The sequence below is a fragment of the Xiphophorus maculatus genome, chromosome 11 (genome assembly GCF_002775205.1).
Source record: "Xiphophorus maculatus strain JP 163 A chromosome 11, X_maculatus-5.0-male, whole genome shotgun sequence".
Lineage (NCBI taxonomy): Eukaryota > Metazoa > Chordata > Actinopteri > Cyprinodontiformes > Poeciliidae > Xiphophorus > Xiphophorus maculatus.
In genome coordinates, this window is record NC_036453.1 from 12,603,102 (window position 1) to 12,622,010 (window position 18,909).

Below are 18,909 nucleotides of genomic sequence, written 5' to 3' on the forward strand. Positions count from 1 at the left end.
TTTTTTCTTTGTTTTCTTTCTTTATTTTACATTGGTGGCTTGAATAAATTGCTTTTACATGCTGGAAGCATGTCTGACCAACAAACATGCTGGTACATTGAAGTGTGCTGTACTGGTTCAGAGTTCTGTAATAAATTTGTAATTTATGTCGGTTAACAAAAAGATATACGTTAAGTCAATTAAGCACTGTTTTTCTTTATTTGATCACTATCAGTAAGTGAACATATGAGCTATGCAGAAAGACAATGACGTCAAAAAATGGCTCAAAAAAGGCAGGGGAACTTTTCAAAAGGGTCATACTGGTTTAGACTTTTTTTCTCATCATTGAAAACAGTTTATTCTATATAATCAGGTTATCTTTGTCTGATATTAAAAAACAGAAAGAAAAGACATATTTAAGGGAGCAAATACGTTTTCCCCAGTTCTGTACAGACAGTGGTGGAACCTCCAACACTATGAACAGTGAACGACAGCAACATGTGAGCGAAGTGACAGGCCTCCAGCGGGTGTCCCTGGAGATGTCAAGATGAGCTAACTGAGCAGCAGCTCCTGTCAAACCTCTCTGCAGGAGGCAACTCTGTGCCGATGGAGAGAATCCGGCCCTCCGCTGCTCCAGAGCAGGAGGAGAGAGACGCATCACAGTCATTTGGTGACCCTTTGGATGGTTATCATTCATGTTTCTATTGCCCACTTTATCTATCTTGGCTTTCATCTGTTGTGCTGAAGCAACAGAACTCTGGGAGTGAGGTGACCTATTACTCTTCCTTGAACATGTTAGAATAGATCTTTAGGCTATACAAAATATATTCATTACATATTTTGCACAAAATCCTTATTTGATAATGAGATTTTAGTCTGCTCAGTTCTGCATATTTTGAACTGCTTCCAGAATGTGCTGTTTTAGGGCCTCTGTCACTTTAAATCCAAATAAACTGCTACTGGCCATTCCCCCCCCAATTCAACATTTACAATCACATGAAAAAATGACTTCAAAAAGATACACAAATGTACAACCATGCATCTTTGAAAAGCAGAAGTGGTACCTCCTGCACAACCAACAAGAATGCAGCAAGTTGCTTCTGGATGGTAGGTCAACAAGTAAACACTTGTCTTTTCTAGCAGCCATTGTACAAAGCACACAGCGGTAAAACCAGCTGACCAAACATGCAGGAACTCAGCATGGGTTGCTAGGCAACAGGGCTGTACTTGATTGGAGTTGCTATGTAACAGGGCTAGGCTTGCCAAGTAATCAAACCAAGCTAACTTTACTTGGGTTAGCTAAGTAATGGCGCAGTGCCCATTAAATGTAACTTAATCACAAGGTTTTTAAAGATATTAACTAAAAAACATTAACTTATTGCTAAAAAAATGCTTGATGGATTTTTTAAGGACTTGGGCAGTTCTTAGAAGCAGTAGTATGATGGCGTATTGTAGATAGAGAAAAAAAGGCACAAATGTCCAGCAAAAAACTTGGAAATTTTTAGATTAACCTCATAAATGTTCTTAGCAAAAACGTGGATATTTCAAAAGTTTCAAGAGTCAAAGATTTTTGAATTTTGAAACTCTGAAAAGCTCTGAAAAGCTTTTTTGCTAGAAATTTGCTAGAAAAAGGGAGCTTTTTCTAGCAAATTTTCAACTTTTCAAATTCAGAAATTTCCTCTTCCTTTTTCTCCCTCGATGATGGCACTAATATGCCATCAAATTACAGTAGTTGTACAGTAGGGAGCCAAATGGAAGCAGAAAAAAGTGCAAAATGGAGATTTTGTATAATAGGTCCCATTTAAGACTGAACAGAAGTACACAGTGATTTGCATTCCCCTGATATTTCTAAAGTCCCAAGAGGAATGAACTAAAGTTTTTTTCTCATCCTTTTCCTCTTGACCAAAATCAACACATCAGGTACTTACTGCCTTATTCATAACAAATATCTGCAAAGTGAATTATAAGTTTGCGCAATCCAGATGGAACTTTATGTTCTGGATGTGCTGCTGTAACCAAGCGAGCAAAGTCAAAAACAAACGTGTGACAAACAGTTCTAAGTACAGCTCCCAGCGGGCCGGTGCTGAGCTCTGCTTTGAAATGTAATTAGATCCTGTTTTCTCCTGGCTCATCCGTACCCTCCCTCTGTTCTTTAACACTGCTTAGGCGTGAAGTCATGCAAACTGTGGCAGTCAGCAGAAAGAGACGGAGATTAAGAGATAGTGGACAGAGAAAAAGTCCAGATTGGACACAGAAGCCGATTTTAATCCAGCCTGCAGTTGTTGTCGACCCCTAGTGCTGTGGGAGGATGTCTACAAAGACTGAACTGCATTTCCGGCTGGACAGCCAGCTGACAGAGGTGATGCGCCTGCGGGTCCAGTCCCTGCAGCAGCGCAGCCAGAAGCGGCAGGAGGGCGAGCGCTTGCTGAGGCCCAACGAGGCTGTGTACCGGCTGGACTTCTCCAAGCAGTCGCTCCGCTTCTCCCACTGGACGGTGCGGCTGGCGCAGCCAGGGCGCCTCACCATCACGGCCACCTCGCAGCTCTGGACGCCGGATCTCACCAACCTGATGACGCGCCAGCTGCTGGAGCCCGTCGGTGTGTTCTGGAGAACGGCTGCCGAGGACGCGCCCGCTCAGTGCTACGAGGCGGACGCGGCTGAGTTCGGGGAGAGGATCGCAGAACTGGCCAAGGTGAGGAAAGTGATGTACTTCCTGTTTGCTTTTGGAGAAGGATGCAGCCCTGAGAGTGTCGACTGCTCCATCACCTTCATGGTGGACACTTAAGACATGCGACGAACTGAAAGAACTCAAAGTTTTACCTTTCTTGTGTCATAAACTAGTCATGACACAATTTTATGAATTGTTATTTTGTGAATTCAAGAACATTTGGGACCAAATCTGTTGTTTGCTTTTTATCTCTGCAGCCATTAATGATGGGAATAAATACAGTTAAATCAAATAACAACTGTGTCCTGGTTTTATTTGAAGGGTTCATACACTTTTCCCACAGTAAAATTAAAGCACTTTACATTTTCAAGGTAAGTTTTCAAACTTCTCCAGTACCACACTTTGGAGATAATAAAACAATAAGAGCCCACTCTTATTGTTTACAAAGACTACAAAATATGATAAGGGCCACTTAAAAAAGTGAACTGACTTTTATTTTTAAACTTAGAATTTACTTTAATCTCAGAATTTTGACTTTTGTCCCCATAATTTTGACTTTAATTCTACCAATATTCTCAGAATTTTGATTTTAAACTCAGAATTTTCTTATATATATATATATACTATATATATATATATATACACATTTATATACATGTACTGTATATATACATGTATTCAAACCATATATACCTAACAGGTCCAAGACAAAAACACAAATTTAACAAAAACAAAATCCCTCAATTTCAATAACTTTGTTTAATGTATGAAATATAAGATGATCAGTAAGTCACTGAGTCTTTTGTAATAATTAATATAAATTACATTGAAACAATTTAACCAAATGGTGTTACGGTAAATGACGTAAAAGACAAACAAAGAAAGTTAAAATAATTTTGGTAATGCCAACTGACCTAAAACAAGTCAGATTTAACTTCAGACAGTAAGAAAACATTTATCTGTGTCTTTTTATTAGATGTATAAAAAAATTTGGTTTCAGCTGTAAATAACATTTCCAAACTTAGGCTTTTAATGAATCAGTACATTGCACTTTGTTACAAAACTGTTCAGTTTGAAAATTAAGCTTTATACAGAAATAAAGCACTTTTCAAACATTGAAAGCACCTAGTAGAAATTTGAGAATTTTCCAGGCTTTCAGATGCCTGTCTGATCCCTGTATTTGTCATTTCGTGGGTTGAGAGCTGAACCAAAATGTTCCTGTCTGATAAACATTCAGCCCGGAAGGGTTTCCCTCAGCCCGGTCCCACATGAGGAAATGCACAGAGACAGAGTGAGTATTCCCCAGCAGATGAGCAAACCGCCACATAATGGTGACCCTGACAAACAGGAGGAAGAAGGAAGCTCTCTCCCTTCTCCTCCTCCCTAAGGCTCACAATGGCTTCTACAAAACGCCTCCGGCTCTGCTCAGGAACTGTGCTCGAGAGGCGCCTGAGAACATGTGAACGTGTCACAGATCAGGTGAATCTCAGCTCATTTCTTGTCAGCGATTGATTTTGTTGAAGCACAAGAGGCTGAGGCTGGTTTCACCCAAAAAATGTCAGCGCGCTCTCAGGAGTCCCAATTAAAACCATCCCGCCTGCAGCCTCTGAATCCATGAATATGGATTATAGTTCGGTCTCCTCATTGCTATGCATCGTTCTGCTCATTCTTGCATGTCACTTGTTGACCAAAACACAAATTGGACCGAGCAGGACTGTATTTTAGCGGTGGCTGTTTTTTAGTTCGATGAGCCTAACAATGACCAGGAGAATGCTGCTTAAGTTTTCATCAGTGACAATTAGTTTAGTAGAGCATCAAAATATTCAACATAGCAAATTATTAATGTCTGATTTAGGAGAAAAATATTTATTGAAAGAATAGTTCAAAGATGTAAGCTAATAAATCCTCTTTATAGGTTTTCTGTGGCTCCAACGTGAGTTATATTTGTATATTCACACTTTAATGACTAGATTGGCTAGAATTTATGATTATTAATAAGAGTAAGAACAATACAATGTATACAATATAATTATTATTTATTTTATAACAAAGTTTTTTTTTATTCTACTATGTCTACTGCTATTGGAATGCTATAAATAATAATGTTGATAACAAGAATGATGTTGATATAATTTATATTAATATAAAGTTAAAAATAATATACTTACAATAAATAATTACTATGTTATTTGCTTGTTTCACAATAGCTGGCTGTATGTTTTCATGATGTATCTCTTTGAATGGCCTTGTTACTGAAATGTTCGACACAAATAAACTTAAAATAAATACATTTTATTGTGATTACATTTTTAATACTACTATTATAATTATTCTAATAAATATAATGATAATAATAGCTGTAATAATAATTGCAATTATTGCATAGAATAATTATTATTCTGATTAATGACAATGTGTATACAATTATCTATTACTACTACTATTTATTATTACTATCATTATATTCCTGACAGCACATTGGCTGGAACACATTATCTCTATTATTTCTAAAAGGACTACATCATGTTTAATTGCCTTCTGCTTCCTTTCTATGTTAACATTATTAAACATTTTCGCCCTTTAGCGTTTAGTTGTGTCCAAACCAAGTGAGTAAAGATACAAAGCAGTGCTATCAACAGTTGCGACTGGGATTCTGTCATCTGTTTCTAAAACAAACAAAAACGTCTCTCAGGTTCTTTCTCTTCATGCAGTTTTGTCACGAGACAACCAACAGCGGAACAGTTTTATTCCGGCTTCAGACGAGAGTTTCAGCACCTCCTCGGAGGGCGTGAATGAGTTGAAAGTCAAATGACAGTTTGTCAGAGCGCAGAAGAAACTAGATGTGCGTCTAACAGAATCTCCTCATGAAGGTTTGTGCTTCTTTTAATTTCACACATTAAAAGCACATTAATGTGCTGATTTCACATTAAAATTGAAATCAGCTAAAACATAAGACATGGCCAGTTATTAATCCAGCCTACGCTAATCTGTCTGCAGCTAATTCAGAGTTTCACAGGGTTCATCGATCCATCTGTCACAATGCATCGTCACTCTTTCTCCATCCACTTGTACTGGCTGCTAGTCAGAGCAGTGTAAACAATCATCTGCAGGTTACACCCTGATAAAAATCACATTTAGCCTGAGAGCTTCCAGTTTGTCCTCAGAGACTCCACACTAGGCAAACCAGGGAGGCGCTTTATTGCTCTGATCTTTACATTGTCAAATAATGGTTGCTAATGGATACAAGCATTCATTAGAGGATAATTAAAACTGCACTTTAGCAAAGTATTGAGTTCATATATTGTACATCTTCAGAAATGTTTTCCCTCAATGTGATCATCATTAATGGAAAGAGACAGACATGGGATTATATCTACTTTTAGATATAGATACTTTGATCCACGAGGATAAACTTTGATAACCTTTTAAAATGTTGATATTCAGGTTCCTGATGGATCTCTGAGGTTTTTTAAAGATGATTTTCAAAGATACTACTTTGATATTTAACTTATTTTTTTGTTGATCTGCACTTGTTCATTTTTAAAGTCACACTATGGTGGCCCAGAAGGGTCAACAAAGTGCAAAAGCCAAAATGCAACATCTTACGCCTCAATGGAAGATATGTTAAAAAGGAAGTTACTGTAACTCCATTTTAGTAAACTTTGTTGTAGCTCTCTTTTCCTATGTTGTTTCTGCTTGCTGATGCACTGTGGCTTTTGTTTTTGCTTGTTGTTGTGTTTGTAGCTCTGTTGCTTTTGTTGTTGTGTTTGTTCCATTTGTTGTTGCTTTTGTTGTTGGGCTGTGGCTTGGCCACTGTTTCACAAATGAAAATGTGTTGTTATAGTCACAATGGCGCAGTTTGTAGCTGCATGGAGTTTGCGTGTTCTTCCTGTGCATGGGTTCTGTGGTGGGTTCTCTCCAGGTACTCGGGCTTCCTCCCACAGTCCAAAAACTGTCAATTCTCTCTAAATTCTCCCTAGGTGTGTGTGCATGATTTGGTTTGCCCTGTCTGTCTCTGTGATGGACTGCCAACCTGTCCAGGGTGACCCCGCCTCTCGCCTGTTGACAGCTAGGCACCAGCACCCCTCCCAACCCCAGTGGGATAAGGGTGTAAGAAAATGGATGGATGGATGTTATAGTCACAACTAAGAAACGGACAGGAAATGATTGAAGCACTACAAAAAGTCCAAAGAAGAAGTTTGGGATATTTTGAAAACCTGTTTATAGATACAACTTTACAAGACAACCTTGCTCCAGAAAAGTATAAATACATTTTTGCATTAATTTAGTTAAGTTTAGCTTCATCCATTGTCATTTGAAGACAACCAAAACAGCATGAAGTTAAAGCCCGCATTCAGAGACACTTACTTTTTGCCACAGAGACTCTCTGGATGCCAGGCTGGAACAAGCTGCAACAAACCAGCAGTTGCCCAACTGTCCCTGATGTAGATCATGTGCACTGATGCCATCCACAAACAGGTGAGGGTCCTCACACAGTTCCTAAACACAACAGAAAACACTCAATAATTGCTCCATTTATTCATGGAAAAAAGCTTTCAGCATTTCTGAATCTATTTTAATGACAGAAAACATTTCTCAAAAATGAAGAAACATCAGGTAATTAAAACAGATGATCAAAAGTTACACAATTCAATACATCAATAAGCTTTTACATAAATATTCACATGTGATAATATAAATAAGTGTACAGTAGTTAACTGTTCATTTAATAGATGAATGCATTTTCTAAGATTTTTTTCTAAAACAAAAATTAATTAAAAAATTAAAAAAATATATTTAGGGTTCCAATGTTTTCAAATAAATATTTTTTGAATATAATACCAACAAATACATTTCTTATAAGTTAAAAGAAATATAATTAATAATTTTTTCATCTATGTTATTATTTCATATTTCTGTTTAGCAGCATATCAACTCATTCTATCTGTGAGCCTTAGTGGGCGTGGTTAACACTGCTCTGGGCAACATGATTGGTCTGCAGCTCAGATGGTTAACCAATCGGGTAACGTATTAGCATTTTGGTGAATGACGGTTAAGTGATTAAGTTATTTTAAGACAAACTATCGGGTGGAAATTGAGAAATGTTAGATAAAATACTGAAATACCCGATTTTAAACATGTAATAAAATAAAATCTCACATAATTCTTTCAACATTTAAATATTTTATTGTGTTTTTAATAAACTTAATAAACATTTTAATAAATGACTGATACATGTGATACACACTGGTAGTTTCCCCCCCAGTACACCAGCCTAATATTTAACATTTTTAAGTATTTAAGTGTTAAAATAACACCAAAAGAAGATCAATGTATGATTTTGGTTTTTGTTTGATTCAGAGCTGTAATGATAAAAGCATAAAAATAGATTATTGAGGCCAGTTGATAAATCAGAGACAGACCATCTGTCCTCATGCACCGTCCTGTCACACTGCTGACCTTTTCCACAGGAGTAGAAGCTCAGATTTGCATTTGTGAAATCACATTTCCTGCTGCTTCTGTGACAAGGTTCATTTTTCAACAACAATACGCAACGACTGAGAGCCCTGAAGACGCACTTAATAAGCTGCTGGACGCTTACACCTACCCACACTCAGAAAATATAAAGTATAAAGCAGAAAATATAACCCACACATACACACACACAATCACACTCCCCATGGTTCCTGTGATAGTGTGTGGGATGGTTAGCTACTACAGGAAGTGAGCCGCCAGCAGCCTCTCAGACATACAAACTCACAGTTCTTCACCGTTTTGTTTAAAAAAAACCCAAAAAACATGTTTTAAGATAAATGTAAAAAAAACCACTGCAATGTCCTGGAGGGACTGGTTTATACAGTCAGAAGAAAAAAAGTTATTAACTGAACTGCTGCTCAATAAGACAAAAGTACTTGTGGGAATTGGAGGTAGAAACTGTGCACTGTGCACCGTGTTTCTCTTCTTCTCCATCCCTGCCAGTAGTAATTTCAACAAAACTATGCATCATGATGGCAGCAGCACTGCATGCTAATTGGGAGCTTTCCACTTGCTAAATAGAGCCAATTATTGTCCTGGTTTCTGCAAAACTTTGTTCTGGCAAGGCGTGCAGAGACCCTGAGAGACATGCAGAGGCCTTAGCGGCCCAACCTCCTCACAGAAATGTTTTATTGTGCCATAAACGGAAGAGATGTCTGTCTTTTACTTTCTGGAAAAATACTCCTGTTCCGTTGCAGTAAACTGCAACCCAAAACAACACCTGAAAAACGAAGAAAGTTGGTTGTGCAGAAGGCTTTACTAATGCTTTTCAAAGATGTATGGTTGCATATTTGTGCATCTTTTTGAAGCTATTTTCAAGTGCAAGTGTAAATGTAGAGTTGGGAGGCAAAGTCAGCAGCAGCTTATTTGGCTTTAAAGTGACAGAGACAATAAACAGCCCATTCTGAAAGGAGCTCAAAATGGGCAGAACTGGGCAGACTAAAATCCCATTATCTAGGAATTATTTTGTGCAACTAAATATAACAAATATAACAATATAACAGGTCTATGTTGTCCATAGACCTAACTGGTTCAAGGAAACATAATAGGTCACCTTTAAGCCCAGTGTGCAGCTTTACTATTAAATACCAGCACTTGTACTAATGTATAATGTCATGTGTATACACACAAAGGGCTAGCACCACACATTCACAACTTATACAGGATGCAAGCAAGGTCAGCCATTTGCTGACTCTGCAAAGCTGAATTCTGCCAAAGCTAAGTTTTAATCAGAAGCAGAGGCCACTGCAGTGAGGTCTCGACTGACTCCCTCATCCCACGTTACATTCAGTAAAGCTGGGTTACACTGAGGGTACAGCGAGTAGGAGTGACGTATGGCCACCTTACATCTGAGTTAAGTTATCGAGGCACGTTTCTTCTTCCTGTCCGCAGCAGCATTGATTCCCAGAGACTGAGCAGCAGTGAGAGCTCCCTGTGGTGGCCCGCCGTCCACAGACAGATGCAGGTGGAAGAGTAATAGGGTATCGATCAGCGCCCGGCCCTGTAGACACTAAAGTGATGTGAATACTGTGGCTGAGCGCAGCCTTGTCAAACACCCTGCCACTAAAGACTTTCTAACCAGTTTCAGAGCCTTTTTGGCGCCATTCATCAGCCGAGCCCAGGGGGGAAAGGATCCATCAGCCTCATGCAACGGTTCTGTGCAACCAACCCGCTCTATTTTTTTCATCTTTTATCTGTTTCTGTCTCTCCTCCTCTCATTGAATATTTATCTCTCTGGAATAGGGCTGGGCGATATGGCTTGAAATGAAATCTCAGATTTTTTTCATACCAGATCTGATTTTTGATTTTTATCAATTATTGTTCTCACTTTCTTTTCTAAAAAAGAAATTACAAATAACATAGTTGGGGGTTTTTTTAAGTGACTTTTATTTCAATCAACCCTTCCATTAGTTGTTCAACGACATGTTGGGCGCCACGACATTACTCTGAAATATGGCAACCCATTGATGGAAAAAAAATCCAGATCTTCCAAATATTAAATCTTCAAAAGCTAAAAATCAATTTATCGATAAAATCGATTGATCGCCCAGCCATACTCTGTAAATATCCTGCTGCTTTTTGGGGACAAATGTGCAAATTAACTCGAAGAACAGCAGCCCAGAACCTTGTGAAGATTTTAAAACAGAGTCATCATCCACAGTGAAACATGTCTTGTACCGACATGGGCTGAATGGCTACTCAGCGAGGATGGAGCCAAAAGACACATGATGGCATCAGGAGGAAAGAACATATTGAAGTAACAGGAAGTTAAAGCTTTGGCTCAGATTGATCTTCCAGATGGACAATAACCCTCAGCATACAGCTAAAGTGATTGCAAAGCGGCTTCAGGACAACAAAATCAATGTTTTTTCCATCACAAAGCCCTGATTTCAAGCCTATAGAGACTTTGTGTGGCCTACAAACCTGATCCAGGTCACCCGGTTCTATCAGGACGAATGGGCCAGAACTCCAGCAAACTATTGAGCGAAACTTGTGGAGGAAAGTTCGGAGGCAACGCTAACAAATACTGAGAAAATGTATGTAAGCTTCTGATTATGAATAAATAAATATCTGACATGATGTGAATTTTAAACAGAAGGGACAGATCCTAAGTTGAATTAAAACAAAGCCTAATCCTTAATCTTCCCAGCTTATTTTCTGAGTTTTTGTGGCCCCACCTGACCTTAACGTCCAGCCAGAGTTGAAATGCACTTCAGGCTAAGTCTGAGGGCGGGTGTGGAGTGTTTAAAACAAGCTTTTCCCAAAACCTTCATTAAATTTTGATGGTTCTGAGCATTTCAGTCCCTCAAAGGCACTCTTTCCTTAAGTAGTTTAATGTCTAACTTCATTATCATGCACTCCCCACTGAATAATACAGTACATCCAGAATGAGCTTTTAGTGCCCGTTGGGAAGAACAGCAGAGCAATCCAAGATCTGTTTTTGCGTTCACTGCACTAGTATCAGTAAGTTAAGGAGCCCAAATTAGTCAACTTTATTGGGTTATAATGCTACATCAGGGACTGTGCCCTAGACTAGCATCTCTTATTGGTGTGTGATCTTTCCTGAAAATGAAGGCCGCCTGTCAAGGTTAGTGTCTCTTTTGAGAAGGTTTTACCCGTCATACAGACCCACTTCTGCATAAAGACCTTTGCCCACATTAGCACATGAAGAGATGGCAACTTAAATCAGCAGGAAGCAAGCATAAGCAAGAGAAATGAATATTTACGAATGCAGTAAGGCTGCTCGCTGCAGAAAGTTAGGAAAGAAGTAAATACTGGTTGTAGCAGTATATTCCAAAACAGACAAAGGGGTTATGGAGGCAGATAATGAAACACCACATGCATGAATTTAAACTATGTGGGATCCTATCTGTCCACAATTTTTCCTTCAGCTGAATTTTCCTTTGCTGTGCTTGGATATGAAACTCAACGAAGAACTTTCGTAGCTTGCCCTCCTTGTGGAGGGTTTTCATTAACTGGTAGCCATATTCAACTCAAATTCAAAAAAATACTTTATAACCTTTTTTTACATATTTGTCAAAACTGGCACCATGTTGTGACGGCCCTGCGGTGCGGTCCTGTGTGTGTGCTGTGTAGTGCAAGCTGTTTATCAATTAGGTCCTTGATTGTGGGAGGTGCCTCCAGACACCGGGATGGTATATAAAGAGCGCCGTTCCATTAATCAGGGTTGTGGCTGGCCGACAACAGAACCAGGCGCAGACGAGATCCGGATCTGAGGCGGTGCTGGCACATCTTGTGTTTTTAATAAATGCCTCTGAAGGGGTAAAAACTGTTGCTGGTTGCTGTGTCCTCCCTACTTTTTGTTGCGGCCATCCGAGCCGGGCCGTAACAATGTCGTGACAGTACAAGACAAACAGTGTGAAAAAAAAATTAAATCAATCTCTGCTGCCTTCCCCCAGTGTTAACTAAAAACAACCAATCAAAGCCAGGAGGAGGGTCTTAGCGCTGTCAATCACCTTGTGTAGTGCCGCTCTTCCCCCTCTCACACCTTCCCTCCTTGCTCTCTGCTATGCTACAGCTTCTTCCTGATAGAGTCTGGAATGGTAAGCTAGACAGCATAGCCACTGTTGACAATGGATAAATAATGTTCCTGTAACAATAAGTTGTTATTGTGCCTACTTGAGGATGACATCACGACATGGTGATGTAAAACCATTTTTTTAAAAATATAAAAGTTACATTCTGCAGATTTAATCCCAAAGGGAAATTAAATGTATTCAGGGAAAAATGCTTTGTGAGTAATAAAGAAATATTTTTCCAAATATGTTAATGAGGTCAAAATAATCTAAGTCAATTGACCACTGAAAAAAACAAAACAGCAAAAAGTTATTTTTGCTGTTTTGTTTTTTTTATTCTCCTAAAACAGTAAATGCTATTTTTTATGAAAAAATCATAAACTTTGGACCTTTACACCAACAAACACAACAGAGTAAGTGACGACACAAATCATCTCCCACTGAAAACGGAAAGAAATCCTCCTCCTCCCGTGCTCTCTCCCTTCTTCCAGTTTTACGTCTGCATGACTGACATCAGCAGCACAGACCAAAACATGTAATCTGTGTGACCCAGTTTCCATGGCGATGCACGTTGGCAGAAGGAGGTTACACCATCCAGAACCACGGCCTGCTGCGCGAGGGGGATAACAGCGGCAGGGGACTCGGCTTGCAGAGTCCTGAGGCCCTGCATCTCATATCATCCACAGCTCCAATACATCACCGGCTTATACACAAGGAGAGTGCAGTGGAGCAATTACTGATTACTGCTGAAGTTAGCGGGGAATCAAAAATGATTAGTCATACTGTAGGGTTAATAATCTCCAATCCTGCAGGGACCTTAAGTACTGATAGCTGACTCATTTTGATGCTTTTAAGAGGCAAAAATACTTCTCAGAATTTATTGCAGGTTGCATCATCAGGAGACCCACACATGCATCACATTTTGTTTTTTATAGAGTAATAGTAAGTCTTGCTACACTGGGTGCAAAATTCAACTGAAGGTGTTTGATAGCTGTGAAGATGTCTTTGCATTTTCAGAACACAAGAAAAACCTCTATTTCAATCATAGAGTGTCATATGAAAGACTTATTCACCAGGAGACAGAATACTTCCAGCCATTTTCACATAATTAACAAATGAATTTTACATTTCCTATCAACGGAACATAGAAACACATTTATGATCTGCAGAAAAGACTAAAACAATACATACATAATGCATATGCATATAAAGCTCTCTGTACTTACTAACTTCCTTTAAGCAACCATTATCGCAGCATATCTCAAGCTTGTAAAGATGTTAAAGCCTGCATTTAAAAAGAACCCTGAATATGTAAGTCGGATTACATGTTTGAGGAAGAAGAAACGTGAAATTCCTCTCTTATTACTCCTTCCTGTATGCATACAAATACAACATTTATTGCTAGATAAAGAAATATTCCGCGCCGGGGATCAGCGTTACTTGCTAAATTACTGGGATTTAACAAATCACAAAAAATATTTACAATTGTGTGAAGAAATTCTGACACTCTGCCTGAAACATTCGGTTATATGGAAATTTGATATCAACTTCAGAAATACTGAAAAATTAACTAACAAATCAAAACAAAACTTGAAATCAGCAGTACACTTGGTCTGTTTCCACTGTAATCAGTGCAATCCCAGAATTCAGAAACAAAGTTAACATTCTTGTGCTAACAAAGGTTAGCATAAGAATGCCAACATTTTAAGTTATGTTCAGAAATCTAAGATTAAAGTTTAAAAAAAATTCCAGTAGTCCTAATACTCTGTTGTAAATTTGTCATCAAAATTTTTATGCTAACAAAAGTTGCCACTGGAATGTCAAATTCATACCATTCTTGAACTACAGTCAGCTGGGCCACAAAAAACTGTTCAAAAGGGCCACAAATGGCCCCCCGGGCCACACTTTGGACACCCCAGACCAACTCACCTGAGGCCTCTTCCAGACCACACGTCCAATCCTGTTGCCCTGGTGAAAGAGCGAGTCGTCAGTGGCGGGGAAGCGGGGGTCTTCAAACAGGAGGCCACTCTGCAGGCACTGCCTCTTCAGGGTGGAGTACTGCTGCCCCTCAAAGGCCTTCACCGAGGTAAACATCCTTCAGCCCTGAGGGGAATCACACAGGTGACAAGGTCAGATCATTTCCTCTACACTGTAATATATACAGATGCTGCTTTTCCATCCTCTACATTCACCTAAATGCGCAACATGTCATCATCTCTGCAGCAGTCTGAAATACCTTCACAGTGGAAACAAAAACTCAATGAGCTCTGCTGCCCTGAGCGCAGCCTCGATTCACCGGGTTAAACTGATTAATCTGTCGATTCAATGATATCCTCTGGGATCTCATTACCGCTGCTGAGCATCGAAGGAGCTGAGTAGACATTGATCAGCTCAGGGCATGCAGAGGGATAAAGAGGATAATCAATACGGAGCCACTGGATGAATGGTTCCATCACTACCTACATTTATAGGTCAATACACAAAGGTAAAGGCCTTCTTTTACTCCCTCTAGGGGGCGCCACAGCAGGTGTCACACCAGCCATCATCCATGAACATTGTCTATGCTCTTCTTCTTCTCCAGCCTCATATTCAGCGTCTGTCCGAAACATTAATAATAAACATTTGCGAGGCCCATCGGCTCAAGGAACAAAACTGTGTAGCATTGACACAGACAACTTAGTTTGGATCGTCAGGTACTTTGTTACTGAGAACCTGTAATAAAGAAACAGTTGTAAGGAGTAATCGATAGCGATTTGAAATGTTTTAACCAAAGTAAACAGGAATGTTAGGAAATATCATGTATCCAGTTTGCTTTTTAGGTTTTATTTTAAAATGTTGGCACTTGGGATTGAAACATTAAGTAAAGAAAGGACCACGTGTGGATATCAACCAGAAAGCAGTCCTTATTGTTAGCAATAACAGCTGCCATCAGTATGATCAATGTTTCACTTTAATATCATGAAAGTCTAGTTCACCTAGCTAACAAGCTAGGTGACTTTTTGAGCAAGTGATAAAGTCAATTCCTGGGGGAGTGGGAGGTTGCAGTTGGAAGCTAAATCTGACAGATGGCCTTACTGTCTTGGCTCACGGCTGCGTTGGGGGAAACCATGCTGTCATCTGGCCACTGTGGAGAGCCAACAGCATTACCTGCAGAGAATGAACCCTCAGAGTCTACCGGGCCAAACACAACAACAACCACCTCTGCTGCAACCCGAGAGTAAAGGATGAACTGTCAGTCGATACTGTAATTAACACAGCCATGCTAATGAATCTTTGTGTCTCAGATCTTCTAAACCTTCAGTAGTAACCAGTAGAGCTGCAGCCAAACAGCAGGAATCTGGAAGCACTAATATAAAACAAAACATGTTTCCCCTTTAGCTACAGATGCACCGCTTTTTTCACTACCGACACTGATATCTGAGGTTTGTATTGGCCGATACCAATTCAATATAAAAAAACAGTGCTAAATTGACTTGAAAATAACATCAATATCGGTTGATATTAGTCATTTTTTTAACATATCGGTATCGGCCAGATAAATAAATAGGCGATATTTATTTTTATTTTGTTGCTGTGTTTCTGGTTGTTGTTTTCCCCAAAAGTGTCAAAACTGCAGTGAAATATATACAATGTCAGTAAATATCGATTATTGGTCACAACTGCAATATTAACATCAGATATCAATGTCAGTCCAAATTTTAATATCGGTGCACCCCTACTAAAAATCTTTCTTTTTTTTAAACACAGACATAAATGTACAGAATTACAAATGTAATAATTACTCTGCACCAATACAGCAGATTTAAATGCACCAATAGCTTCACAAGCTTAGTCAAACATGTAAAAACAACTTTTATTTCTTCACAGTGCAATAAGGAATATAACAAATAAACATTTAAGAAACTGACAAAAACCAAAGGTTGACTACCTCGGTCAAACACATAAAGATAAACTGCAACAAATCTTCTTTCAAAAGTTCAGAAAGTGCAATTACAAATTCTAAATATAATGTAAAGTAAATAATAAAGCATGATGTCAATCAAAGCACAACGCACAGAGTTAGAGTGAATATGCAGCTGGAGTGGAGACAGATGTTGGGTAATATTTGATCCATGATGATTTAGACTTTTGACTTCAAGGGAAAATAAAAGGAGATGGGAGAAAATTTCATGGGAAGTTGGTAAAAAATAAATGGCTCCACTTTAAGCCTAACAGGACTTCAGCAACCGGTTTGATGTCCGACACATTTATATTGTCTAAACTCGACAAAATGAATCCTTGCTGGTCTGGTCCTGCAAAGAAAGATAACAGACAATAAAGAACAGTTTGAAAGACAGTTTGGCTGAAAATACAGCACTAAAACTAGGTGCTATTACTGCAAACTGTTGATCTCTGACAACAAAACTCTCACAATTGGAAGGTAAAACCCACTTGTCCACTTTCATTCCCCCTATTACTTACTAAACTGCATGAGAAAAATGTCCTCTCGTGAGGTGAGGGAGTCCAATGCAGAGACTGCTGCAGCTCTCGTCAACCAGCTGCCCACCTAGACAGAGCAATGTTCTGCTCTGACACAGACTCACAAACATAAAAACTGAACACGAACGCTAAAACCGGCAACAAATGGCCGCCGCTTGGTTGGTTCCAGGCTGTTGGTCAGTAAATGTCCACACTGATCTTATTTAAGTGCCTCATTCTGGCAGAAGTGTCACACAGAAGGGATAATGGTGTAACTGAACCACTAACATGGTGAATACAGACATAAACAACTGTAGTGCCTTCTAAAAGTAGCCATGCCTCTTGAACTTGTTGACACATTACAACCAGGACCTTAACATATTAATTTTGATTAATTCATCACATATGTTTTAAGGTGTTAAAAACGTTTACACAGACAATCACTTTTTCTTTTAAACATACAATGTTTCCAGTTGGAATCTTCATATCTGCGTGTTTCTGGCACTCCCAAAAATCTGATGCACAAGCGACATTGGCAAACAACCATCCACTGGGGTTTAATTTTTGCTTAGAAAATGATCTGATTTGACACTGGAAAAGACTATTGTTGTGTTAAAGTTTTGCTAAAACAGTTAGCCTATCAGCAAAGCCATTCTTAAAATTTTTAATCCAGTCCCACCACTAATTTTATTATACTACACCACAAAGGCGCAGTACAATATTCACTTCATAATGTGAAGAAGAAAAGTCACACATAAATTGGTGCCGACAAGCTTAACATTCTGAAACTGATTGAAGATTGGGTAGTTTTGAGTAATTTTAAAGTTCATTTATGAAAAAAACAGGAAATACATTGATCTGTTATGAGTCAAGAACAACAATCATCAGCATTCATAAGGAGACATTTAACTTTAGGAGCCCAGTTTAAACTTTGCAATTATAAAAACAACTCTTTGCAAGAAAAGAAAAAAATGCAATGGTTCAACTTTCTGATACATCTTAGCCACAAGATGGCACCAATGAGTCATCTGAGCAAATCATTGTCAAAAGAAAAAAGTAGCCCAAACACCAGAGCGGCCTGGGCAGCACCATGGACAGCTCCTGTGGGATTCCTGAGCCCCAGTGGCTCTAAGGAGCCAACCTCGACAATCCACCACTTACAAATCACACAAAAATATTTACTGTACATCTGAACTCTCCATCCCCTCCCTGAAATATGGTGTTGGCAGTATCAGACTGTGGCAGGAACAGGAACCTGGTCAGTGTCGGTTTATCACATCAAATCCCAAAAGTGTAAACACCGTACTGTAGATTCTACTCTGTTCTGCACAAATTTTATAACATATGGAAATTTGAAACAAAAGCTTTTAGTTATTAAACATTTTGAGATAATAAATTTAAAAAATGGGTTAAGCCAAAGACATTATTAGCACACAAGAAAAACCTCTGTGTATTTTCTTCTGATGTGGATGAACCATAATTAAGAATCTAATTTGTGCCAGTAAAGGTACATAATTAGGTGGAAAAGTAATTATATTCAAATCAAATTCTAGACTTTTTAAGAATTCACTCGGATATTATTTGCTGAGATGTATCTTAAATATACTGTACATATACTTCAAATAGAAATATTAAACTCATAGCATCAGATTGTAGCTATGGTGACACAACTATCAAACTATGAAGATGATTCTTTGCACTTTTACAAAGTAAACTTGCTAATTAAATAATAAATTTAAATGTTAAACAATTTAGGATATTCTCACTATCTCTACTGAAAATGTGAAGTGAAATTTAAAAGGGTGGTACAATGTGTTTGCAACGTCAGTTGTTATAACGTGCTATATACGTCAAACATAACTTAAGAAATTTTACTTTGAAAAGTGACACCTTGAAATTGCTGTCTGTCTCTTTAAGAAGCTCCTGCTCTTTCCGACACGCCACCTTTAACACGTCATCACAACAAATCTCCTCCATGAAGCTGTTTACAACCATTCTTTGAAGCATTCTACTAGTAGTTCCTATAATGAGCTCAGCAGATGCTGAAGGAACTCAAGACTAGCCAGGAGGAGCTGCGTCTCAAAGGCGGGGCTAGGTCCACCCAGGCATTTTCCACAGCCAAATGGTTGCCATGGGGATTAAAGGATTTTTTCAGACATGCATGAAAGAATCAAGGCAACACTGCAGGTTTGTTTTTGATGAGGGCATAACATCATAACATGATGTAACGCT

At 38.8% G+C, this 18,909-nt stretch overlaps 2 protein-coding genes across 2 annotated transcripts in view; one reads left to right on the forward strand and one right to left on the reverse strand.

Moving 5' to 3' along the window:
* LOC102236098 (calpain-5) overlaps positions 1-18,909 on the reverse strand; it is a 33,932-nt gene that overhangs the window by 12,614 nt on the left and 2,409 nt on the right. The window contains exons 2-3 of the mRNA XM_005809312.2: positions 14,149-14,322; positions 7,016-7,147 (exon numbers count right to left, since the gene is read on the reverse strand). Of these exons, the coding sequence (XP_005809369.1) occupies positions 7,016-7,147; positions 14,149-14,313 (297 nt within the window). The 5' untranslated portion in view covers positions 14,314-14,322. The remainder of the gene's footprint in view (positions 1-7,015; positions 7,148-14,148; positions 14,323-18,909) is intronic.
* Positions 2,224-2,764, forward strand: LOC102235595 (olfactory marker protein). Its single transcript, XM_005809310.2, has one exon. It carries the CDS (start codon positions 2,288-2,290, stop codon positions 2,762-2,764), a length of 477 nt encoding a protein of 158 aa, XP_005809367.1. The 5' UTR covers positions 2,224-2,287.

Coding starts and splice junctions, on each gene's coding strand:
- LOC102235595 (XM_005809310.2), top strand. CDS start 2,288: ATGTCTACAAAGACTGAACTGCATTTCCGGCTGGACAGCCAGCTGACA.